Source organism: Osmerus eperlanus, chromosome 11 (assembly GCF_963692335.1).
Source record: "Osmerus eperlanus chromosome 11, fOsmEpe2.1, whole genome shotgun sequence".
NCBI lineage: Eukaryota > Metazoa > Chordata > Actinopteri > Osmeriformes > Osmeridae > Osmerus > Osmerus eperlanus.
The window spans coordinates 10,529,280-10,553,814 of NC_085028.1; the positions used below are offsets into that span (position 1 = coordinate 10,529,280).

General features: G+C 43.2%; 1 protein-coding gene across 1 annotated transcript; it reads right to left on the reverse strand.

Annotated features, from left to right (window-relative positions):
- Positions 1–586: 586 nt before the first annotated feature.
- Positions 587–24,244, reverse strand: nlk2 (nemo-like kinase, type 2). The gene is made up of 11 exons (XM_062473912.1): positions 22,602–24,244; positions 13,289–13,418; positions 12,424–12,479; positions 9,065–9,171; positions 8,769–8,854; positions 8,055–8,264; positions 7,097–7,198; positions 5,218–5,304; positions 4,751–4,949; positions 3,895–3,988; positions 587–3,164 (listed from the first exon to the last, which is right to left on the reverse strand). Exons 1-11 carry the CDS (start codon positions 23,063–23,065, stop codon positions 3,110–3,112), a joined length of 1,590 nt encoding a protein of 529 aa, XP_062329896.1. The 5' UTR covers positions 23,066–24,244; the 3' UTR covers positions 587–3,109.
- Between the last annotated feature and the right edge of the window lie 291 nt (positions 24,245–24,535).

Genomic DNA, 24,535 nt, shown 5'->3' on the forward strand with positions numbered 1-24,535 from the left:
GGATTATTAATAGACTACATTTAATTATTAATATTGTTTTTGTGGGTGATACATTTTTGGGGGGTTTACTCTTCCATTTATGGTGAACTGTCATCAAACCTTCCTATTTTACTTCTACATCAATTTTAACTCTTCAAGATATTCTGATTTACTTATGGATTTAATTGGATTGTTTAATGAGTCAAGAGACCACTTTAATTAAAGAGCTGAGGACCCTGTCTTAACGTTCCATATATAATGACATGTTGTCCTAAAATATTTTATATTGTCGATTTTACATTTGATGTTTTATTTGTATTTGTTTACACTTGACAATTGATCTTGACATGTTATGATGCAAAAAAATCTAAATCAATGTTTGAAATGTAAGACGTTTGAGAAAATAAACTTGTTGACTTGCAGAACTACAGTACATTGATGTGTTTCCTACAGCACTAATGTACTGTATATCATTTCCCATACGGAAACACTTTGAGAACTAAACTTTGAATTTGTCTGTTTGTCAATAAATGTCAGTAACATTAACAGAATCAAACATGAATCAGAAATCTATTTGAATGAACTTCAAAAACCCACACACAGCACCTTTCTTTAAATGTCACATTTAATGATTTTAACCACTGTACTTCAAATCTACACTTTTTTCCCCCAACACACATTTGACCACATTTGAGGAGTCAATCACATCCCTTACATTACCTTGGCTTTCAAAGTCCTCTGAGCAGGACGATGTTTCTATATCGTGTTTTGTATTCAAATGACTTCAGTTTAATACTTTGTATAAATGTCAAATATCTTATAAAAACGTGACTACATAAGTAGTACCTATGCAAGTTCTGTCAAATATAAGGTCAGATTGGTCTCTCTCAAAGCTCAAAGGATTTGTCTAAAGTTTTGATTAAGGACAAATCCAAGATAAGCAACAGTGCGTTTGTACTTCATTCCAACACAAAAATGTCTTGAGGAATAGGAAACTACCATCTCCACACAAATATATTACACAGGCAGTGGGTCATAACCTATCAAATATGTGACTCAAAGTTAACTAACAGTCTGGAAACCCTTGGCTATTGATAGGGTCTATAAGTACAAGGATCTGATATGAATTTATAGAATGATTTGTATTTGAAATGTATGGGGGGAAAACAAGTGCTTTTTCATTTCAATACAAAAGGTTGAAGGGACATTCAAGTTTTTCTAATCTCCACATTAAAATGATAAACTTGTGGAGGTAAACAAACCAGGTCATTGAACTCGAGGTAGAGGCCAATATTGTGAATCAGTTATATACACATATACACAAAGCAGTGTTTCTCTAAGTGACCATAATAAAGAAAAGGGCTTTTACTTTGATATATCAACAGCTCTGCAGTACACACAAGACACAATTAACATAATTGGTTGTGTTTTTTCGTTTGTTTTGGGAATCATTTTTTTTTTGAATCATTGGGATTTCTACACATGAAGTGCAGGGAGGCGGGAATTAAAAAAAGACAAAAGAAAATATATACATTTATATGCAAGTCTTAAAAATAAAATAAAATTCACAGCCCTAAAAATGTGCAGGCTATACTCCTATACAGCAGTACTGAGTTTTCATTTCTTTGTGTTTTGTAAATTTGTTTAAATCTTTTTTTATTTTTATATATTCATGTATTTACATGTGATATTCTGTGGCTCGTGAGAAACATGCCATAGAATGTCAAGGAAAATGAAATAGAAAATAATAATCAAAAATATATTAAATAGTATTCTTCAGAGTTTTTTTTGTGTATGCCGACATGGTGTTCATGTGAGTGGGATGAAAAACAGTGAACGAGAAGACGACCAGTCTTCATTCCACTGTGTTGCCATCTAAAATATGATTGGCAATGTGAATCTTCTACACCTCATGTGTCTCACTCCAGTCTTTTACACGGCAGAGCATTATCTTATGCAAGTCACTACTCTAGTTAAACATACTTATATTTGCGTGAAATCTTTCATGTACTGTTCACCTCTTGTTGGATTCACACAGGAATAAATTAACATCCTCAACAAGGAATGACCCTTTTATATCATCAAATCTCTTTTTTGGAAATATCTCGTTCCTGCTACAAACGTCTAAAAAGTAGTTTGGCTAGTCTGCATATACCGTGTTCCCATCTGTCCATATTTGGGTAGACTTTGTCACAATGTGGATGGCAATATGGGACTATAGATAAATATCATGAGAACATGGGACAGAGGATTTGCAGAGAATGACTGTCCCGTAGACTACAAGACCATTGCAATCGGTCTCTCAAGAGTTTTCACACCTAAAACAAGCGTTGCAAGCTGTCAAGCAGCTACCCATCCTGCTTGCTCTGGTCTGCATCCCGTCTCGGTGCTTCAAACCACAACCACATCCTCCCTGACAAGTCTCTCAAGTCTCTCTGCTACTTCCGTCCATCACCACTCCCCCCCTCCCGACCCAACTAACAAAAGAGCACAGAACAGCAAAAATAATCAGCAGGAATAATAATTGAACAAAGTAAACAAAATCACCACTGTCTAAACTATTCCAACAGTACAACACAAATAAATTAAAAGATTATGTCAATTAAAAGCTATGGTTGGTGTGTGTGTGTGTGTGTGTGGGGGGTCTCTGGGTAGGACAGGGTCATGATACCCTCTCTTTCCCTTCATAAATAAGTGATGAACTATGAATGTATGGAAATGTACATGAGCCGTGTGTTGCATTCTGGGGTGGGAGGCAGATCACGTGGTCTCTTTGTAGCCTGCAACACAAAATCCACGAATGGAGCCCTACACCAGCCCGTTGAGCTGCATGTACGTTTGTGTGCGTGCGTCCTTCTCACACTTTGCATCTAAACATCAGTGCGATCAAGCAAACTTGCATACACACATGCCTTCTTGCGACCCCCTTCCAACCCAGCTAGCAGTGGTTGATTCTTCTCTGAAATTTCATTAGTTAGTATTACAGTACACACACAGTGGACTTTACCAGTCCTAGACTCCAGTGAAATGCTACACAAGTTTGGTGGGGACATTTTTTGTTCCCACTAGTCCAGTGTGTGCAGGAGGGAGGGGGGGGGGGGGGGTTGGGCAAGAGTGGCCATGATAGCAGCTATTCCCACACCAAGGGGGATGGGGGCATCTCTGAGGGCTGTGCCACCGTGGAACTGGAAGAGAGGTGAGAAGAAAAAACAAACAGAGATGGACAAGGTTACTTCACTGCACCAGTTTACTGCAGAAGCCTAATTAACTAATGCACATTAACTAATGCACACAGACTATGCCCGAGTAACTCTAAAAAGTACGGGGATGGAAAGACAGAGGGTGACTTTTGTAATAATTAGAGTGAAATTCAAAAACAGGTTCATTTTAGAGTATGACGACACCTTTATACAGACGCTTCATTTATGGGCGCAATGCTTTTGGATATTGAGAAACTGTGAGCGAACAGAAAAGATGCTGGCTCCGCAACTACCACGCAGAGGCAGCGTCGTATCAGCATTTATTCAGTGGAAATTAAAACCCTCTATATAGTGCTGTCAATTTCAGAGTTGTAAACTAGTCATGTGTGACATTTGATTTATTTAGAATGAGAGGAAGGATCTTTCTATATCCACAACTCGACAGTACACTTCCCCTATTTTCTGATGGCTTTTAATTAAGTCTCACTGGCACTTAATGTCTGAAGCATATCTGATGAAATAGTAAATGAGCCTCAACATCAGATCACAACACATTCTGCATGACCTTCCAAAACCCATACTGATTCAACTCCCTTTCAGTTTTATCAGTTTATGTGATAAAGACCTATTTACTTCAAGGTTCTGGCTATTCATGTAATTTCAGGCACCTTCCTGGTGGAGCAGCTTGGTGGTAGAGTAACACAAGGGCCTTTACCTGATAAAGCTTTTGAAAGCTGCTGATTGCGGGTTGATGCAGAGTGGTACTCGATTTCCTTTCTGCTGCTCCAGGATGAACTGGTGAATGATCTCTGTTTAAAAACACACACAAAATATCAACAAGGTTTTTTTTGTTCCTAATGCGGGAAATGCCCATCACCTGACATGCCATTGCGGGGGAAGGGGGGTGGGGGTGTCATAGTGTTCCTGCCTGCTCCCTCCCCACCCATGTCAGTGGTGCCTCCATCTGTAAAGACCTTGGAGTTCACCACCAGTGTCGCTAATCTCTCGGTTGAAGTAAGGAGCATGTGATAGGAGAGAGGGGGAGGTAGAAAGCCATATTTATTTCAGGCCTACCCCCTGGTGTAAGTCTGTTCTTAGCTGGCGACCTCTCTAATACTTAGTGACAGAAGTGACCCCCAGTGATAGGCCTACCAGCAGACAGATGGGGGGGGGGGGGGGGGTGCGAGGGACAGAAGGAGAAAAACCAACTATCCAGCATGTGATTGGCACGTGATCCCTGAGCCTGATATAATTCAATTAGAACAGGTTTCATCTTTGTGCGGTGGGGTCCAGCAGGGAATCCTCACACATCATGCACTTCATTCTGTCATCAGTCGAGTGATATACAAGAGAGCTTCCGGCTGGCTTAAGCAAATTAAAAGCTTTCTGCCAGCAGACTCAAGAACAAACAAGCATGTTGGTCTAAGGACTTACTGTATTCTAAGAATCCCAGATTCCAAAATCCGTTATCACATCTGGGACACTCATTCCTGGATGGTTAAAACTGGCGTCAGCTGGCCAAATGAACAATTAACATCCTGTTCTGTGGGTCAGATGACTGTGGGCCTCACCTTTGACCTGTCGTACGGATGTCAGGTTCTTTTCGAAGCCGTCGTCAAACTTGGGGTTGGTGACAGGTTCAAAGTCACTTGTATAGACGCGGCCAGAGGAGGTGGTGTAGCAGCACTTGCACATGCACGTGTGGTAGCGTAGCCGGCCCTCGTCCAGGTAAGGGTGCGCAAGGGCATCCTTCGCCGAGATCCGCTTCGACTGGTAACCCCAAAAGACAGAGTTCGAGACTTCAGTTAAATATGTCCACATGGACCCCACATCTAATTGTCTGTTTTCTATTCAAATGACTTCCATTCAAAGACCTTATAGACTTCACCCTCATTTATAAAAAAAATCAATTAGAAACATAATTTAAAAAAAATCTAGCTTGAGTCATGCTAAACAATTACAATCTAAAACCTTGATGTCAGAGCAGTTGGAATATAAATAAATCAAGACGACTGATTCACAGACGTCATTTGCCCACCGGATCGAAGACCAGCATCCTGCAGAGAAGATGGACCGCTTCATGGGTGGCCTGGCTGGAGAGGGTGTAGAGTACAGGAAGAGATGGCTGTGGAAGAGAAACACACAGCAGGGTCAGGAGGAGCAGGAAACCAGCTGGCAAATACCAGCTGCATCATCTTCCTTATCATATTACACATATCAAACCTTGTGATGTTAACTTTTTTTTTTTTTAATCCTTTCTAAAGAGGTTTACCACCCAAACAACAATCATCCCACTGCGTGACACTGAACACAAGTAGCTTGGATTTATGCTCAGCTAATCAAGAGTAGCAATGCCAAGACAATCAGCCAGTTATTTTTAACTTTCCAAAAAAACACACATTTGATTTAAAATGTAAGCATTAGCAATCATTTGTTTTCCTTGACTTTGTTTTTGCAGCTAAAATGGAGGCCAAAGGTATAAATTCAGCTGAAGCTTTGTCACCTATAGCTCGGAGATGGGGGGGGGGGGGGGGGTCATCAATTGTAATCCCTTAAAACAAAATCCTACCATTAACATGTTGAACCTATAGTACAGGTAGTGTTCTGCGTAGCCACACAAATTATTATCGGCAAAACGACTAACTCTACAATAAATGGGAGGATGTAAACAAATACCCAGTGGCTTGACATGGATAATGAGTCATTGCTTTGTGTGTTTAACGTGTTACCTCTCCATGTTGCTATGTGAGCGGGTGTATGGATGTGGGAGCCAAGCGTGTGTGTTGGGGCCCCTTCTGAATAGGGAGCGTGGTAGCGCATGGACGCATTAGTGGGCATTAGCTTGGGATTAACAGTGGATGGCGTTCTAGTCAGGGAGTGGTGATGGGGGGTGCCGGGGAGGACACATGATCCAGACAGCCAAATGAAACAAATGATGACAAGAGACACTGATGACATAATCGGCACGCCGTTTCAGACATCCCCTGGGCATCGCTCTGAGGCATGCTGTGCGGCAGAACAAAAAATAAACGAGGCTTGGCTCAAAAAACAGACAGTCACTGGAGAGAGTTGGAGCTTGACAGGAGACTGAATAGTGTCTTTATTGGGAAAGCGCAAAAACTGAGCCAAGTTGTCTCAACTTTCCGAAAAATTAGGACAACAAATATCCAAAAAGATAGAGTGAGAGAGAGAGAAAGAAAGACAGAGAAAAAAGGCAATAGAATAGAGAATAACAATTGAAGAGAAAACAAGAGAGGCAGACAGAAAGAAAGATTTACAGAAGAGAGGGAGAGAAAGAAATAAAGACGGTATAAAAGTAAATAAGAAAGAGAAAATCCGACTAGGCTGGGGGACATGCTTTATGATTCCAGAGAGAGAGAAGGTGGTTTTGTAGTCTGTGCTTCAGTATAACACAGGGAGTTAGAGCCTTTATGAGCAGCAGGATCTGTTCCACACAAAGCACAGGAGGACAGCAATTAACAAGGCATGGTTTCCGATGCCGCACAGCCACTCAGTACCCTATAATTCATTAAACATGCTTCTAAGGCAGACATATTTGCCTCTGGGGTTCAGCTTAACCACATACATCAAGCTTCCGTGTAAGCAGGATGTGTTCTTGGCCCATGCGTGCAGGTTGTTAAGCCATATAGGCACTGCAGAGTCAGCGCCTTGCCACACTGCACCATCAGACATCTATATTTGCTGGGATCTCAGTCCTCACATGGTTGCTATTGTTGTCGTTGAAACAGACAAGGACAGAACTTTCTTTGTTGTTGAACACCATCGCCATTTTTCAAACCTGTAGAGTGGGTGGGTGTTGCTGTGCCAAACCATGACGGACAACTTGTGTGTGTTCTATTCTTTTGTATGGTTGTTTTTTTCTAGACCAGGGTGAACGGGGTCAGCAGGTCACTCACTTGTTTGTGGGGTCCTCTCAGGACGTGGGCTCTGGCCCCCTCACATGCTGTCCTCATGGCCTCAAGGGAAGGGGTCCCTAACAGGTCGGTGATCAGATCCAGCTAGAACACAAACGTGTCAACATAATAGTCCCATCCAGCATACCAATACTCCCACTAAAAAGCATAACAGATTACACAGTGACACACAATTGAGTCCTACACACTTTATACATAAACCCAAACACATACATTTACATTTAGCAGACGATCTTATCCAGAGCGACTTACAGTAAGTACAGGGACATTCCCCCGAGGCAAGTAGGGTGAAGTGTCTTGCCCAAGGACACAGCGTCAGTTGGCATGACCGGGAATCGAACTGGCAACCTTCGGATTACTAGCCCGATTCCCTCACCACTCAGCCACCTGACTCCTCTGACATACAGTATAATGCTCAAAGGCAGATAGACACCAAAGGGTCTATCTACACCGAAGGGTCATTTTTTGGGGGGGGTAATGCATGACAAAAAATATCCAGACTATTTCTAATTCATCGTATGACAATATATGGTATAATTCAGGCCAAACTGAATTGTATAATTCAGTTTGGGCGTCTTTTCTCATTGACTCAGCTAATTCTGTTTGAGAGGAAGGGCAATGAGGGTCTGTGTTCACAGCCTATTTAGTGCTTTGGTCAGAAACATCAGGCTTCATTGGTCATTAAGATCATTATAAATGTTTTCTAATGAGTGTCTTGTTGAACCACCTGTCCACAGAAAAACAATGACAGGGTTTAGGAAGGGGCATGAACACCACAGCATGTGCTCTCATTCAAGGGAGGATACAAATATTTGCCTGCATTTGCACTGAATGTGCACAAACAAATCGTCATTCCTTTTCTCAGAGCCCTTTCTTCAAGAAACAAGCTACAAGATGAAAAAACATTTAAGATGGAGGTGAGGCGCGTATAGTTAGTTACCTGCTGGATGGGACTCTGGGCTTGGAAGAGGATGCGACGGCCCAGAAGCTCAGCGAAGATGCAGCCCACGGACCAGATGTCGATGGCGTTGGAGTAGTGGCGGCTTCCCATGAGGATCTCTGGGGCACGGTAGTACTGCGTCACCACTTCCTGGGTCATGTGACGTGATTCGTCCAACTCCTCCACTCGTGCTAGGCCAAAGTCACAGATCTGACCATGGTGGAGGAGGAGGAGAAGGAGGAGGAGAAGGGGCAGAAGGTGAAGTAACTTGATTAATGCCAAGACAGGCACATTATCTTTTTTCATTTTCTCTAACCTCCTATTTTTATTCCATCCATCCATCTGCCAGTCGCTTCCTGTCATTTCCTGTCCCTTACTCTCTCTGACTCTTTTGCTCACACACAAACAAACAGTAAATGTGTGGGCGACCACACATGCACAGACAAATGCATAAAGAGTCTATTAAGACTGCCAAGCTGAAAATAGCCCAAAATGCGTGGGGGCCATTTTCCCCTTTGGGAAATAAGAATTAGAACCTAAATGTGTAAATGTCTCATTAGCACGTTCACCAAAGCCAGGGAGCAGAACAGGCAGGATAACTCATCTTCCATTTTTACCCAGGGCATAAAACCACAGCAGTTTAAATCAATCATAGGTTGATTTCATGAAAATCTTAATGCTATTTTTAGTAGGCATTTCAGACTAAACGCTCACCTTAAGTACACAGTTGCTGTTGACCAGGAGGTTGCCAGGTTTGATATCTCGATGTAGAATCCCAGCTGAATGCAGGTACTTCAGTCCTTAAAATAAAATTTTACAAATACAGAATTCGATCGAACATTAGATATACATACCATACAGTGTCAATACATTTAGCTCACGCAACACCACTGTAAAATACAGTCCACTCCTCTCCTGTTTAGCAACTGTTATGTGAATATTCAATTCACAGCCTAAAGTTCAAACAGAGTGTTTGTTTGATTTGTGTGTTTGGGCAGCACAAACTGTACCTCTGAGGATCTGGTATAGAAAGACTTTGACGTGGTCGGAGCTAAGGGGCTGGGGAGACACGATGATCTTGTGAAGGTCGCTCTGCATCAGCTCTGTCACCACGTAGCTTGATGGGAGGGGGGGTCAAGGGGAAATGACACCAGAACAAAACATGGCACAAAGAAAACACCTCTTTGAGAAGAAAGACACAATGGGGTGGGGTGGGGGTGGGGGGTTAGTTTTGTTTTGCAGATAGTGTGAAATCTCAAAAAGGAGACTGAAAGGAACCGACAGCAGTAGCAGCATTCAAAACATTTGATAACACGTGTACAAGCAACACGGTAGGGTACGTGCATTGTACTCTGCCGCAAAATACTCTTATGCAAGTGCAAAAACAAGTCTGACACTTCAATCGCGAAACGTGAATGTGTCAATGCAACAGGGGCCGACATTAAAAGGAATCAAGATTGATTTGAGCGACCCTTTAAAGAAAACACACTCCCAAGTGGGCGATGGTTTGATTTTACCATGCCAACCACCATTGCAAAGAAACAGGAAATAACATAACCATACATGAAGTAGAACACTTTCCCACACACACTCAACTGCATACAAATACAGCATTCAATAACAACCGTACACTGCAGGCGTTCAAACGTTCAACCGAAAAATGCTGGAGCCTCGTCCAGGCCCATTTCGGTTTCTTATCTTCGTCTGGCGACAGCAAATGAGATAGTGGCCAGTCGATGTTGTGTGAGAGAGTCTCACTCCACAGGGAATTTGGAAATCGGTCGCTGGCCTCATTAGAGCCTGACAAACACAGAGGCCCCTCCTTGGGCACTCGGGCGCCCTGGGACACTGTGAAGTTTGGTTCTGTCATGCCTGTATGCGCACGTATGCACACAGAGACACACAGACACACACACATTTAGATTGCAAACACAATTCTATAACTGTGCCTCTGATCATTTGCTTTGCTGTATGTTACTTTGGAGATTCTAAATCACTGACAGTGTCATTGACAAGTAAACATCAGTGAAGACATATCAGACAAATTAAGTCTCACCTCCCACACCATCATTTCCTGTCAGTCTAGCACGACCAATAGCCGTACAGCCATAATATCACCTGTATAAGTGGCATGTGGCTTTCAATCAATGCCTTGCTGGCAGGTAATGATTGCACTCTGCCATGGCTGGAGGCTATAAATATATAAATAGCCAGTCTGTTGTGTCAGTCATACTTGGAACAATGAGCTTAAACGGGGATGTGCGTAGGGAACTGATCTAGGATAATACAAAATCAGTGCCAAGATATTGCATAGAAGCTTTTAGCCAGTAGGGTGAGAGGAATGAGTAATGACACCACCGACCCTCAAAAGAAAATCTCAAACCTGTCATATAGATTAGGGATAACCCCTATTGACCCACATTTTTAAAACCAAGTATTGCTTTAAAATACACTACTTTGTGGAATTGGGTCTGAGAGGCAGTGATTACTGTGAGTCTTTGGTAGAGCTTCCTTGTCAAGTCTCCATGCATGAAGAGGCTCAAACTATTAAGACCCTTCTCGCTTCCTCATTCACTATCAACCCTACACACCCAGCAGTATTTCTCAGTGTAATAGGAGTGAAACATTTAATAAGAAGGGAGGAAAGCACAGATACCCTGTAGGTTTCTGGATGCCTACTTGTGTCTGTGGCACTCTGCTGGCTCACAGGAGTGAGACGTTGTGCCTGTCACAGGCCCCTGCTCTGGGCTCGCTGGGAGACTGTTAGAGGGAATCAGCAGTGCTTCCATTCTCCTAGCTGACAACACTCTGGTAATACAATGTATCTCCAAACGTCCTTACTCACTTTACTGTGTTTAACGTGGTGGCAAGATATACTACACTTGTTCATAATTGACTACAGGCTGACAGTTCAATATGCCACCCTTTCCTTGCATCCAAAAGCATTGTTCGGTCATGCATACTGTACTCGCTACTACATTTGCTGCTGTTTGTTGACATAAACAAAAAGCTCAAATAAATTGTATGTCTTTATCAAGGATCACATTCCATGCTAATTAACTTGCTTATACAGAAGCAGAGTTACACAATTAAAAACAGAACAAATAAGTAATCTAAAATTAGCATCCTTGAAAAACAAGTCAAATTGCTACGCTAAGAAAACAAGATTTATTTTTCTCTTTTGTTGGCTGTAAAGTAAATCTCTGCAGAACCTGCCAAGACATACATCTTAAAATAAAAAAACAGTACTGATACCAAAAGGGTTTGACGAGAGGCTGCAAAAAGACCAAGAGGCAATTTCCGAATGGGGTGTGTGTGATTAGTATGATTTAATTAAATGCTAGATTAGGAAAAAAAAGCCCAAAAAGCCTTGATGCTCCATTCTTCCACTTCTTAAGCACCAAAAGAAAATTATGAAAATACCAAATGAACAAAAATGGGAAATAGTGTCAGCGTTTTATAAGTCAACGTTTTCTAACAAAAAAACTGGAGCACTCAGGTCGTATACTGTTTTATTCTGCCTTTAGTGAAACACACTTGTGGTCTACAGCTAATCATGACATGAAAACACCAAAAGAAACAATTAGCAGGAAAACCTCCTCCACAGTGGCTTAAGGATGAGGGACTTTGCAACAAATGACTGCAATTCCAACATCATAACGCATTCTACAGTCACCACAAACACCACCCACGTCACCACCAACGGGATAAAAGTGACAGACTGAGAGTTGTTCTGATTGTGATAGGGGAAGGTGCCCGAGTTAGCAAGCCAGTATCTTGGTCTGGGATCTACTGCTGGGGCTCAGACAGCCTCAAACTCCATACGGGATCCAAGCCTGTTGGAACCCGTAACAATGACCAAATTCAAACCTCCATAGCAACAACACAACCAGGTCAAACTTAATCCATGGGGAGGCCAGTCTATCCACTCTAATCTGTAGAGCCATGCAGACAGATAAACTGATATCAAGCAGAAGGATACAATGGGGTGAACATGCAAGGGCACCTATGAATTTCAATGGCAGTGGAACACCCACAGACTTAAGGCCCACTCTGTAATGTGAAAGTACCTCATGAACTTCAAGGGACAGAAAACGAGGCACACAGAGTGCTCTGATTTAAACAGAATTACCTCAATTAAATAGAATGACGTGGTGTTTGTATATTCGTCTTTGTCCTGTCCTTTCGTGTAAACAGTGACGTAGGTCAACCGTTGTAAATTTGGGCTCCCATGATCAAAAACAAACAAAAACCTCACCTAGAACTACTACATGATAACTCCAGCAAAGACAGGAAGACATTGCTCAAAACGACAGGCATTGGACTGGTTTCATCCCACCAGCTGGGTAAAGGCAGCAATGAAGGATACATCTCCTCAAAGTAGTCGATGTGGGGAGGCTGAAGGATGTCCAGAGCAGAGAGTACCTGGGGAGAGAAGAAACAACCGCAGTTTGAGTTTCTTCAGATCCCACTTCCTTCATCCCCTTTTCCTCCTGTATGTACACAAATCATATGGTCTGGTGACATGGCATGTTAACTGCTCTGTTGTGGGGAAACACAGAGTAATCAGAGAATACTTTGTGGAAGGAAAGAAAATGCTTTTTGGGACACTCAAACTAGTGCCCTGAGCTAGGAAAGGCAACCAGAAAGCTACTGGGAGCAGAGAAAGGGTGGGGTGAGGACAGGAGGTCTGAGGACAGGAGGTCTGAGGACAGGAGGTCTGAGGACAGGAGGTCTGAGGACAGGAGGTCTGAGGACAGGAGGTCTGAGGACAGGAGGTCTGAGGACAGGAGGTCTGAGGACAGGAGGTCTGAGGGCAGGAGGTCTGAGGACAGGAGGTCTGAGGACAGGAGGTCTGAGGACAGGAGGTCTGAGGGCAGGAGGTCTGAGGACAGGAGGTCTGAGGACAGGAGGTCTGAGGACAGGAGGTCTGAGGACAGGAGGTCTGAGGGAAGGGAGGCAGGTATGACAGAGCAGTGAGGAATGCTGCTGTAAGGCTAGTCACACCATGCCGTTACCAAGGGGGCCTTACCGTTAAGACCGAAACTGTCAATAAATTATTATTCGATGATATTATGCAGCTGGGTCTTACTTTCATCTTAACCAAGCAAGACAGTTGGCCAAAACCAAGCAGATTTGTGAATTATTGGTGCTTAGCTGAGGTGAAAAGAAGCACTGGCACTCAGGCTCCAGGACTGGAGAAAAGGATAACAAAACTGTTTTGTCCTACTCACGTTATCATGTTTAAAAAAACAGAGCATCTTCAGCTCGCGGAAGACCCTCTTGCATGAGACAAGGTTCTGGAAGACGTTGGGCATCTTTTTGAGGGCGACTCGCTTTCCATCCCTGGGGTCGGTGACTGACCTGCAGGATGGGAGGGAAGGAGCAGAACATGAGTAAGGCTGAATGAGTCGATGCACTTTTGCCGCTTGAGCAAACACCGAACAGCTGAGACTACGAAAGGGCTTGTCAGGTCACTGTGCCGTCAACAAGGCTTTCAGTGTGCTACACCAACACTGTCATGGAAACGGGTGGCTAAACTGGCACAAGTAATCACTGATATTGAGTGGTTTTCACCAGAAACTGAGAGAGAGAGAGATCATGTACTTTGTAGCATGTGTTGGCCTATGCAATACGTAAAACAAATGGATACCAGCGGTGAATTCTAGAATCACTACACCTCGTCACTGTTTGTTATGCTGTTACTGCAAATATTTTGTTTAGGTGGTTTAGTTAGTCTCCAAAAGTGATGTGAAAATCAACCAAATGTGCAGTGCAGGGGAGCCCATGTTTTACTTATGTGCATAGATGCTATCATGTAAACAAATATATGGAATTTTGATCACCTAGTTTCCTCAATCCAATTTAGTACTCATTAGCAGAGACATATTCTCCTGAGCTATGTTGTCCTCAAAATTATGAAGAGCTCGAACAAGACAATATCTAAAACAAACTAGGCAAGGGGCTGCTTTACTAGCTGCAGGCTTATGAAGCAGTGGCACACAAAAGGCAGCCTGCGCCTTTGAAATGGATGCCTGAGAGGACAGAAGCAGCACTGTTTGGCACTGAGAGCTAGTTAGCAGTTTCCCCTGCCCCTTTCCTTTCCGTAATTAACCCACTAAGCCAGGCATACTCACCTACCCTCCACACACTCTCCCAGAGACCAGAGAGAGAGCCCTGCACCTCTGCACCTTTCACAATCCCAGACTAAAACTGGACAAATTGAATTTTTAGGGTAGTGTGCGTATGTGGTGTTCTTTTCTTTCTTTCTCTCTCTCTCTCTCTCTCTCTCTCTCTCTCTCTCTCTCTCTCTCTCTCTCTCTCTCTCTCTCTCTCTCTCTCTCTCTCTCTCTCTCTCTCTCTCTCTCTCTCTCTCTCTCTCTCTCTCTCTCTCTCTCTCTCTCTCTCTCTCTCTCTCTCTCTCTCTCTCTCTCTCTCTCTCTCTCTCTCTCTCTCTCTCTCTCTCTCTCTCTCTCTCTCTCTCTCTCTCTCTCTCTCTCTATCTCTCTCTCAAGGCTCCTACCTTTGTTCACCCTGTGCAGGAATGCGGTTAAATTAGAACAGGCAGGAATTAGACCGTGCTTGCATAATGAATCAAAGCCCCTTAGATATGGCAGCTCAAAGACTGGAGGGAGGAGAGGGTGGGGGGTGGAGGTAGCCTTTTATTTAAGCACACACAACTACTCATCAAAGGTCCGTTGAGAAACATTCACCTGCTGTCAACAGCCACACCTGCAGCAACCTCAGAAACCAAGACAATTAGATGACTTATTAAAAATAACATCTACATGGACAGACACAACCACAGATATACCTTCTGTTTCAACCTCTCCCATAACATCAGTTAGGGAAAAACTTCCAGTTGGGGAACTTGTGGAACCAACTACAAAAAGAGTAAGGTGCACCTTTTTGTCTCCTGAAGATGGGAGGTGGGTGATCTCTGACACATCAGTGCAGTATTTCGGTGTATGGCAGATCGACTCTTGTTGAATGTTGAGCAGATCTGAGCAGAGTTGTGGCTATTTCCAAAACCCTCAACAGATTTGGGTCAATGACCTAATTATACTGAAATTAAAAAGTACTATATATATATGACATGAGAAAGTGCGGTGCTGTGCTGCTTTCTATACCAAAAGCAACTTTAGCCTCCAAGCCTCCCCCCCCCCCCCCCCCAACACATACATGCAGACATTTTGGTGTCAGTTAGATAGTATTAAAATAAGGCCCAAGTTGGCAATTAGCTAGACCTGCAAAATTATTTATTTTTTAAATCTTTGATATATCTGATTAAAGATAATAATCTGCAGGGAGAAAATAAACAAGGTTAACAATAGTGTGTGTGAGAGTTCACACAGCTTGTATATCTATCCGGGAGGTTTGAATATTTTGGAGCAATAAAGAAGACCAAAGGTGCAACTTGGAAGAAAAGGGCAGCTGACGCACTACAATACTTCGTCGGACAAAACTTGCCATCAAAGACCGTTTTTGAAGAGAGCATGCCAGTAACGTTGTAATAAGAGGCAGCAGTAATACTTTCTTTGTGGAGAAGTGGATGGTTGAGGATAATTATCGCCAACTGCCAGCCATCGGTAATAGCAAAGGCCAAAAATAGGACATCTGTCACACTCGCCACAGTCTCAAGGTCTGTGACTAGTACTGTGTCTGTGACTAGTACTGTGTTTGTGACTAGTACTGTGTCTGTGACTAGTACTGTGTTTGTGACTAGTACTGTGTCTGTGACTAGTACTGTGTTTGTGACTAGTACTGTGTCTGTGACTAGTACTGTGTTTGTGACTAGTACTGTGTCTACTACTGTGTCTGTGACTAGTACTGTGTCTGTGACTAGCACTGTGTCTGTGACTAGTACTGTGTTTGTGACTAGTACTGTGTCTGTGACTAGTACTGTGTCTGTGACTAGTACTGTGTCTGTGACTAGTACTATGTTTGTGACTAGTACTGTGTCTGTGACTAGTACTGTGTCTGTGACTAGTACTGCTTCAGTCACATCAAATAATGGGATTGATGATTACCTACATCTAAAAGGATGACATCAGATAATGGATTACATAAATAATCGGTATATTTTAAGATTAAGCACTTCTTTGTATACCCAGCCAATAGGATGTCCCTCTCCTGAGTCCTGCTGAGTTACCGGGCAGACTTGTTCTGCAGTTGGGTCCAGTTCATGGCCTGGTTGGTTTGTGCACGATTTTAAGTTTTACAAGGACATTTACAGCTAAGGTCAGGGTAGGAGCGCCAAAAAACAATAAAACTCACCTCGCAGAGGCTGAGAGTGAACGATTAAACCAACTACACTTTTTGTTGCTGTTGCTGATTTAACACTGGGATAACAGAAACAAGGGATGCCTCTATCTGTCGTCATCACAAATAGATTCTTGCAATGTATTTGTATTATTTATTGTACTCTTGTGGGACCTTGTAAGATCCTCACTCCTCAGCACCAGTTTCTTTTAGCGCAGTTTGCCGCAATGCTTCCATCTGTTTTTTGTTGATATTTGGACAGTCTGCTTTCTTCTCTATAATATGTTCCATTTTCACACATTCAGCCAAGCTGACACGCAATTTCCACATTTGGCTCTAATCACCTGACACTTCACTCCCAGTTTCTTTTGTATCTTACTACACACCTTGTGCCTCTACCGGCTTCCTTCTCTGGCCTCTGACAGACAGGAGACTCTGCTTTCTAGGAAATAATGGGCCCCATTAGCAGCACTGCCCTGCCATGGAGAAGTGTAAAATTCTGCCTGCAGTGGGTGTGAGGGAGCATGCATGTGGGGAGATAGTACAAGGTCCTCTATGGGAATATGTGTGTGTGTATTAGACAATTATTGAGTTTGTGGGGTAGAAAGTGAGAATGTTTGTCACACGTAATCTGAACGTATTTGTTTTTTGTATGCAATCACTCTCTACCAAGTGCCCCAGGGTTGAGCCTTCTACTGTAATTAGGGGGGGCGGGGGTTAGACACTGACTGGGTTGGTGAGCGGTAGAGGGCAAGCCCTCCCTGGGGAAACAACATGTGTCATTAAGCTAGAGCATTCTGGCTCTCTCCACCTCGGTGCCCTGCACCATCCAAGGTAAATCTCCTCAAATAGGATGAGGCCAGATGGCAGCAGCTACTATGGTCTGAGGAGAGTTGTTCAGAGACAATAAGAACATGAGCCTGGGCTGTATGGGGCTTGAGTGTTAGGAAAAGTAACAGCAAAAGACCTCAATGTGAAACTGAAGTAGAGGTAGTAAAACCAAACCGTCTAAACTATGAAATTAATATTCCTGGTGATGACAAAGAGGGAAAGATTAGGCTACATCCGCTGCTGCTGACTCGAGCCATGAGGAACCGTTTCAGCACAGATCTGAGTCAGCAGAACATGGCCAAGGGGGCAGGGACACACACAGAGGCACGCTAATCCGCAACTCGGCCCACCAGTGAAAGTACCCACGTCATAGAGTTGACTCCCTGGGTCTCTGAAGACCAGGTGTTTATCTGACATCAACCAGTAAGTGCATTGAGAGGGTGCAGGAAGCAAGCAGAGGAAGGTGTCAACCCCAGATAGGCTACCAAATCCCAGGCAGCATGAACACACCAAAGTCTCAACACTCTTTCTGAAAAAGTACCCCTCTGACAGCTATTTAAGAATCTTGTTAGACTAGAGAATAGGAGCTCACTGTGGAATATTCTAACACAATAGAAAATTCACCAGAATTTTCATTCAATAAGACAACATAAGAAGAAGTGAAAATAGCCAAAACTGGGTGTTTGGGGCAAACATGAGCATGTGGAATTATTTTGTGGGATACAGTACTGTTGTTGCAGTAATGACACATCTTTAGCCATTTCTCTGACAAGAGACTCAATAAAGCACAGACACACGGCAGCTGGAGGTTCTGCTGAGCGTGCCAGAAAACGTTTTTATCTTGTTTGCAAACTCCCTTCTGACAGCAAAAAGAAGACACGCGTAAGGGTAGCAGCAGACAGCTTGGTTGGAGAGCTTTGGTAATTGAGACATGGGGCCTCTCTCTCTTCTCTCTCTCTCTTCTACTCCCCTCTCTCACTTCCTGTTACCCTTCAGTCTCAAAGTCTCAAAAATCGATGGCTTTATCTGACATCTCCAACATTTCCTCACAGGATGCTAGAATCTATTGAGACCCCAACCTCTCTCTCTCTCTCTCTCTCTCTCTCTCTCTCTCTCTCTCTCTCTCTCTCTCTCTCTCTCTCTCTCTCTCTCTCTCTCCATCTACAAAGCTGGAGTTGGACGTGTTCCTTCCTTGCCATGGCAGTTGGGCTGACTATTAAGAGCCCCTGTTTGAAGCACATTGAGAGCTGATGCCTCATGGACATTCCTGGAGCCTCTCCACTGAAGACTCTGAATGGCAACTAAATACTGAGTCATGCCAGCTGGTTGCACGCAAGCGGTAGCTGCTGGCAACACTTCGATATGCATAAGCAATGTCATAGGACTGAATCACATGCTAAGGTGGGTTCACTTTTCCAAAACACGTGGACCAGAATGACAGGTCTGGGAAATGATAGAAAGAAAGTGGAAATGTTATCGAGGAACGGCGGAACATTGCTTGGCACGGCGCACTTGGTATTTTGTTGTACATTTTCTACATTTTATTTTGTTCATTATGTTTACTGTATGCACCTGCCCACCAAAGTAAATTCCTTGTTTGTGACCACTTACTTGGCGATTAAACACTATTCTGATTCTTATATGGGTGAGCGAGTGACTTCCTGTTTGTGCATTCCCCTCACAAACCAAAGGACTTGACCACTCAAGACCTTTGTCTATACTCTCTTCTTCAAACACCTTGTGGTGATCTCTAAAGCATTCTCCCTATTGATGCTCAAAATCAAGAAAACTGGAGAGGGCTAAAAATACATGTGAGGAATGTCCTCAAAATGACTAGTGCTGGGCCTTTAAATCCAGAGACCATCTCTGGCACACAGTGTTTATAATTAACAGGCTCATTTTCGCAGGTTGAGTGAAACACTGCGTCACACATTCACTGCTCCTATAGCAGAGACAAAAGACTCCCACTCTGACTGACATTTTTACAGCCAGATAGAGTCTACACTAGCTTTGAGACTCAACAGATCTTACATTTTAATCCACGGCTGTCAGGAATGATCCGGAACTCCCAATTCAGAGTTGGAAAAAACGACCATCCATACAGTAACATGCATCAAATAAATAAATGACTTGCATTTTCCATCTGGACGGTGGAGACTTTGCACCACCTAGTCCCACCCATGCCAGTTAGCTCGCTGGTCACTGGAAACAACATTCCAGTGAACCGTGGCCTCTGGAATTGTTTCTGTAACGCTGGTCTGATTGGACCAGCGTTGGGGCATGCAATGTAAACATGCATGCCCCATTGTTTTAGATGGGAATGCTATCAAAAAATATATTGCATTTGCTCCATTTATGGTAAGGACTGTTTGATGTATTCAAAGTATTCAATGTCAGTGGGCACATTTTAAATGCATACCTAGTTGTATTTTTGGGGATATGAAAACAAAAGTGTATGCGTTAAATGAGTGTAAAATAATCAATTTTACACTCATTACAGATAGACAAGAACAGCTGACACAAAGAGTTGTTCAGAGGGAGCCTTCAGTTTCAGGTGACTAAAGGGTTAACCGGGCACCTCTGACAGTTGGTCAGGTATTCCTCTCAGCCCATGTGCCTGCCAACTGCAGGCCTCTTAAGAGCTCCTTCTGACTGCTACGGCTGCTGTAAAAAGCCTGGACTGTCTGCAAGCCTTTTAAGCTTTGGGTCCTAAAAGGCTGAGGCAGTCTGCACATTCATAATAGGTCCAAAACAACAAAGACATCACTATGAATGAGCCCTGGCAAGACGCTGGCTATCTTGACGTAAATGGAGCATTTTCTGGCCAATATGGAACATTATAGTAGTGCACAAATAAAGTATTTTAGTGCACACATTCAGGGCTGTGTGTTCGCAAGTCGGGATCATGTAGGTATCATAGGTCACCCTCGGCAAGGCATTTCATTTGTGTTGCCCCTGGTGCCAACGCAGTTGGAAGACACACTTTAACATAGTCATTAAACTTTATCCAGCTTGGTTATAAATGTTATGACAAGGAAAAAGTTACCACTGTGTTCACACGGGTGTGAAGCTGGGACCGCCGTAACTGTGACTGGGTGAATAACTACAGGCCGTTCCTTGGCATTACCCACATTCATACTATTACAACTTGACATTTCTAGTCCTTTATTACCGGCTGTAATATGCACTATTTGTATGTTACTTTGGATAAAAGTTAAACACATATAAAATGTAAACGTTAATAACAAGTCAGCGTACTTGTAAGTGGGACCTGAAGGACAGTTTATTTTAGTAAAAAAAAAAAGATTTCTCACAAAACCTTGGAGCACAAATTAACATGAGTGATAGGACTTTGTTACCGCTACCCTCTTAATCTAAGGTATAGAGTCTGTTTAGTTAGGAGAGCTGAGAAAAGAGAAAAACTAGTCTCATTGCTGTAACTTAGAAAGCTAATAAGCTGTAAAATAACATCACCCAGACTCCCACACTTACAACAAGCAACCTCCTATGTCTTGACTAGTCAAAACACAATTGAAGTCTATGTGCTTACCATAATCAAATTTTACCAAGAGTACAGATACAACCTTCCACCCCTCGAGCACAAGCACAGACGCATACACATTGACACACAAACAGACACAAAGAGACAAAAGACCCTGGAGGCAAGATAAGTAAAGGGAGGTAGGTACATTTTACTTAAGACGCCAAATTCCACCTGGGCTCTAAGCTGGTGAGCACATGACAAGCACTCTATGCAAGGGAAAAGCCAATTTACTTCACGTTCCACGGCTGCACGCATCAGTGGGCACTTACCACGCCAGAGTGCTTTTTCTGAGCAGTGCTGCTTTGCTGTCAAGCAGTGGACCCGAGACCCCAATGCTAGTTTTCTACCTGATTTGGACACCCTTCCAGTTAACTTATAACCAAGTGAGGATTGTGTGAAAGTCATAAATGCTTTAGTGTATTAGTCAAACTAAACAGACAAGATAGGCTACACACTACCTTTGAGTGTCAAAACAATACCAGCATATTTTTACCCTCAATATTAATGAATATTTCTTACAAAATGATCAGTGTGTTGGCCTGTCACTTCTTTAATTTGACCAACAATCTGAAATTGTACAACTGCCAACTAATTGCATCTTAATACATCTGCTACATATGGTTCTACAACCTCAAGCACACCAATGTACAAATTCTGCCTAGTCCATGTCTGATGATGAATAGTTTTCCACCTATAGTCTCCTTATACCTATATTTATATATTTGGTTTTGGGGGACTTGTTCTAAACAAACTGCTGTGTCCCTTACTATACTGGTCAAACTATAACACACTGTATTACATTTCCTAATAATGATGTGAAAGCAGACAGAACAGTACGCAGAGGCTTTTAAAGGGGGAAGGTTGGCGGTGGGGAATATCTCTGAGCTTCTCAAGAACTTGGTGCCTCCAGCATGGGTCTATAAATACTCAGGCGGTCAGTGGAGCAGATTAAACGCAGACAACAGGAAGGGGTTTTGAAGAAAGGTCAAGCTGTGATGACAGTGGCAGTGAAGCTGGTGTAACTAGCTGACAGCAGAAAAGGGAGGGGGTGATGGGCTGACCATCCTGGCTGCTGGTGTCCACATGAAATAGGGCAAACATGGAACATTATCTCTGAAATTAGCAGTGGTAAAAGTCAGCCTGATGGTCTACTGTGTCTCCTCTCCTCTGAGACCCTTTCATCCCTAGAGTCAGAAACGTCAACACTCCAATATCCTTTAGAAATACATAGCATCATGGGAATAACCAATATGCTGGGCATAACTTCTTGGCTGAAAGTGGTAGCATACACCAAAAAAGCAAGGGAATGAGCTTCTGGATGCTCTTGTTTTGTTTCTCAGAGTTTTTACCAAATGCCTGGGGATCCCTGAGATGATTGGTTAGGGAACAAGGCTGTATTGGTCACTAGCTGACCACCCACCTGTAACATAGGTGTTTGCTACACCATGCTGATAATTGATATACTTATTAATAGCAACAAATTCATTTCTCCCCACTCAGCCATTTTTCTGTCCACACAATAGGATATCCCTTCATAGGTTTCACTTTATACCCTGCATTGAATTGGTATAAAGTAATTTCCTGTGCCAGCCACATGCTGCTACATTTATATTTAGTGCCACACACTGCAATACAAAATTGGAAATGGGAATACAAAGCTTTGTGGACATTCTGTAACAAACAATATATGCAAACTTTGTAATCTTGGACAGACCCCTCCAATTTGTATAAATACAGGTAGATACATTTCTTATGTGGTCAGCTACATTTAGACTATACAAACTTATACAAGTTGGGTTTAGGAAACAAAGTGCATGGACCAAATGGCTCCGTTATTGCTATAGTTGCCTACTATAGCCTACACTCCTGATTCAGTAGCCTAACTGAGGAAAACAAAATTTGAAACTTACCAGACCACCCCGAAAGCTCCATATCCAATGGGTCTATCCGGCTCAATATCCAATTGCTGTGGTAAGTGGTGAGGGTGTTGGTGATGGTGGTGGTGAGCTTTGACAGCTGCTGCTTGAACTTGGGCAGGTGCCGCAGCTGCTGCTGGACCGGGGGCTTGGCCAGGGGCTGGCGAGGGGAAGTATGGCTGCTGCTGGCTCGGGTTCAGCATTACCGCCGCAGCAGCGGCCGCCGCTGCAGCGGCGGCTGTGGAAGCGTGTTGTTGGACTGGGTGGACAGCGGCAGCGGAGCCAGGGTGCTGCAAGTGATGCTGGCCCGGGTGGTGATGGTGGTGGAGGTGGGGCGGTGGGAGATGCGGTAATTGGTGATGATGGTGTGGATGATGGGCACCAACTGCTGATGCGCCGCCGTTATATGCAGCCATCATTTTAGCGGCATTGGTAGCCGTTGTACCGCACAGAGCCATTCACTCAATAAGAACCAAAAAGAAATATACAAGTGGATAACAGTGTGTCGTTAAAATGATGCTACTAGTAAACAGGCCTAAAGATAACTACACAATATCTGGGCAGGTGGATTACAACTAGTCGCCTAATTTGGCCGGCGCCTAAAATCAAAACAAAAAGTCTTGAATGGGTTACAAATTAAACAAACATGTCTGTATGGCCTATTACAATTCTATGAGAGCAGCACTCACTCTCGCTTACGGCCTTATCGTTACGATCTGACCTACTTCTTTCATTTTAATTGTCTTGTGCATAAATCGTTACCAGCGAATATTGGTAAGCTATAATTAATAACCTGTGTAAAATGTAGTGCACCTGTTAAAATGATTAAATGAAAAATGCGACAGAAAAACCCGCACCCCCCACAATAAATAAATTATCCGCGGCCCTAGATCTCCCTCATGTTGGAAGTGGCTCGCCCCTTCCCACTGACGGAACTCGATCAATTTTCCCTCCTTTAAATGAAAAGGGAAAACGATCAAAAATCACATGGGAACTAGCACATTCATCTTTTAAATCTCAAGTTTGCCATATTGTCTGGTCCAGCACCGCTGTTGTTCCCACCGCCTGTGCTGCATTCAGTTTGCAGAAGTTAGAAGGCTTTCGGTCACGCTATTCCTGCTGGTCTGCCACTTGTTTCAGGCGTTAAAAGTAGCCATGCAAGACTTCAAATTTTACCGCATTGACTTCTTTTCCGATAATAGCCTATATGGCGAGCAGGCTAATAATCTCCAAGAACGTGTAGGCTAGTTAATGTAGACCCGAGCAAACCGAGGTGTGTGATTTGCCTTTTAATGCCGTCAACAACGTCTTTTACTTGCGTGCTGCTGTTTTGCAGAAATCCACATCATTTTGATATAATTAGCTATCTCCTTCCTGGAACGAGGAAAACAAATTATTCCAAGGGTAACCTAGTTTATAGTCAACTTATTTTCCCCATCGAATCCAGTATGTTCAGCGTGCTCCGCACTTTATCTCCTCAGGCAGCACAGACATCAATCCAATAAAGGTAAATACACTAAAATATCAAAACAAAAACACCCAAGAACTCCGTTTATTCAGAAATGTCGGCTGACTACCTCCAGCCGGATGGTGCTGCCAGGACCTCGGAAGAAACACGCACAGCCTTGGCTTCTTGGGTACCCAACTAGTCTGCTTGTAATGGCAGGTCTTAGCTCCAATCAAAATAGGAGTCTTACGTTTTTAATGGCGCTAAGCCAATCAGTTAAATCCAAAGAGATATAGGGGTGTTACCATAACGTGCAACGTCAGAATCACTGGAAACTGTCACCATTGTGGAGCACGAACCCTGTGGACCGCCCTCTGCACGTGAAAGGGAGGCTGAGCCAAAATGGAGGGCAAGAGATGTAGTTGCTTGAAGAAATGTGGGTTGTTACTTAAAATGATTGACATTTAACGTAGCCAATAGC

Coding starts and splice junctions, on each gene's coding strand:
- nlk2 (XM_062473912.1), bottom strand. CDS start 23,065: ATGGCTCTGTGCGGTACAACGGCTACCAATGCCGCTAAAATGATGGCT. Junction 12,480..13,288: donor GTTTTTTTAAACATGATAAC/GTGAGTAGGACA, acceptor TTCTCTCCCCAG/GTACTCTCTGCTCTGGACAT. Junction 3,165..3,894: donor GCTTTCAAAAGCTTTATCAG/GTAAAGGCCCTT, acceptor CCTCTCTTCCAG/TTCCACGGTGGCACAGCCCT.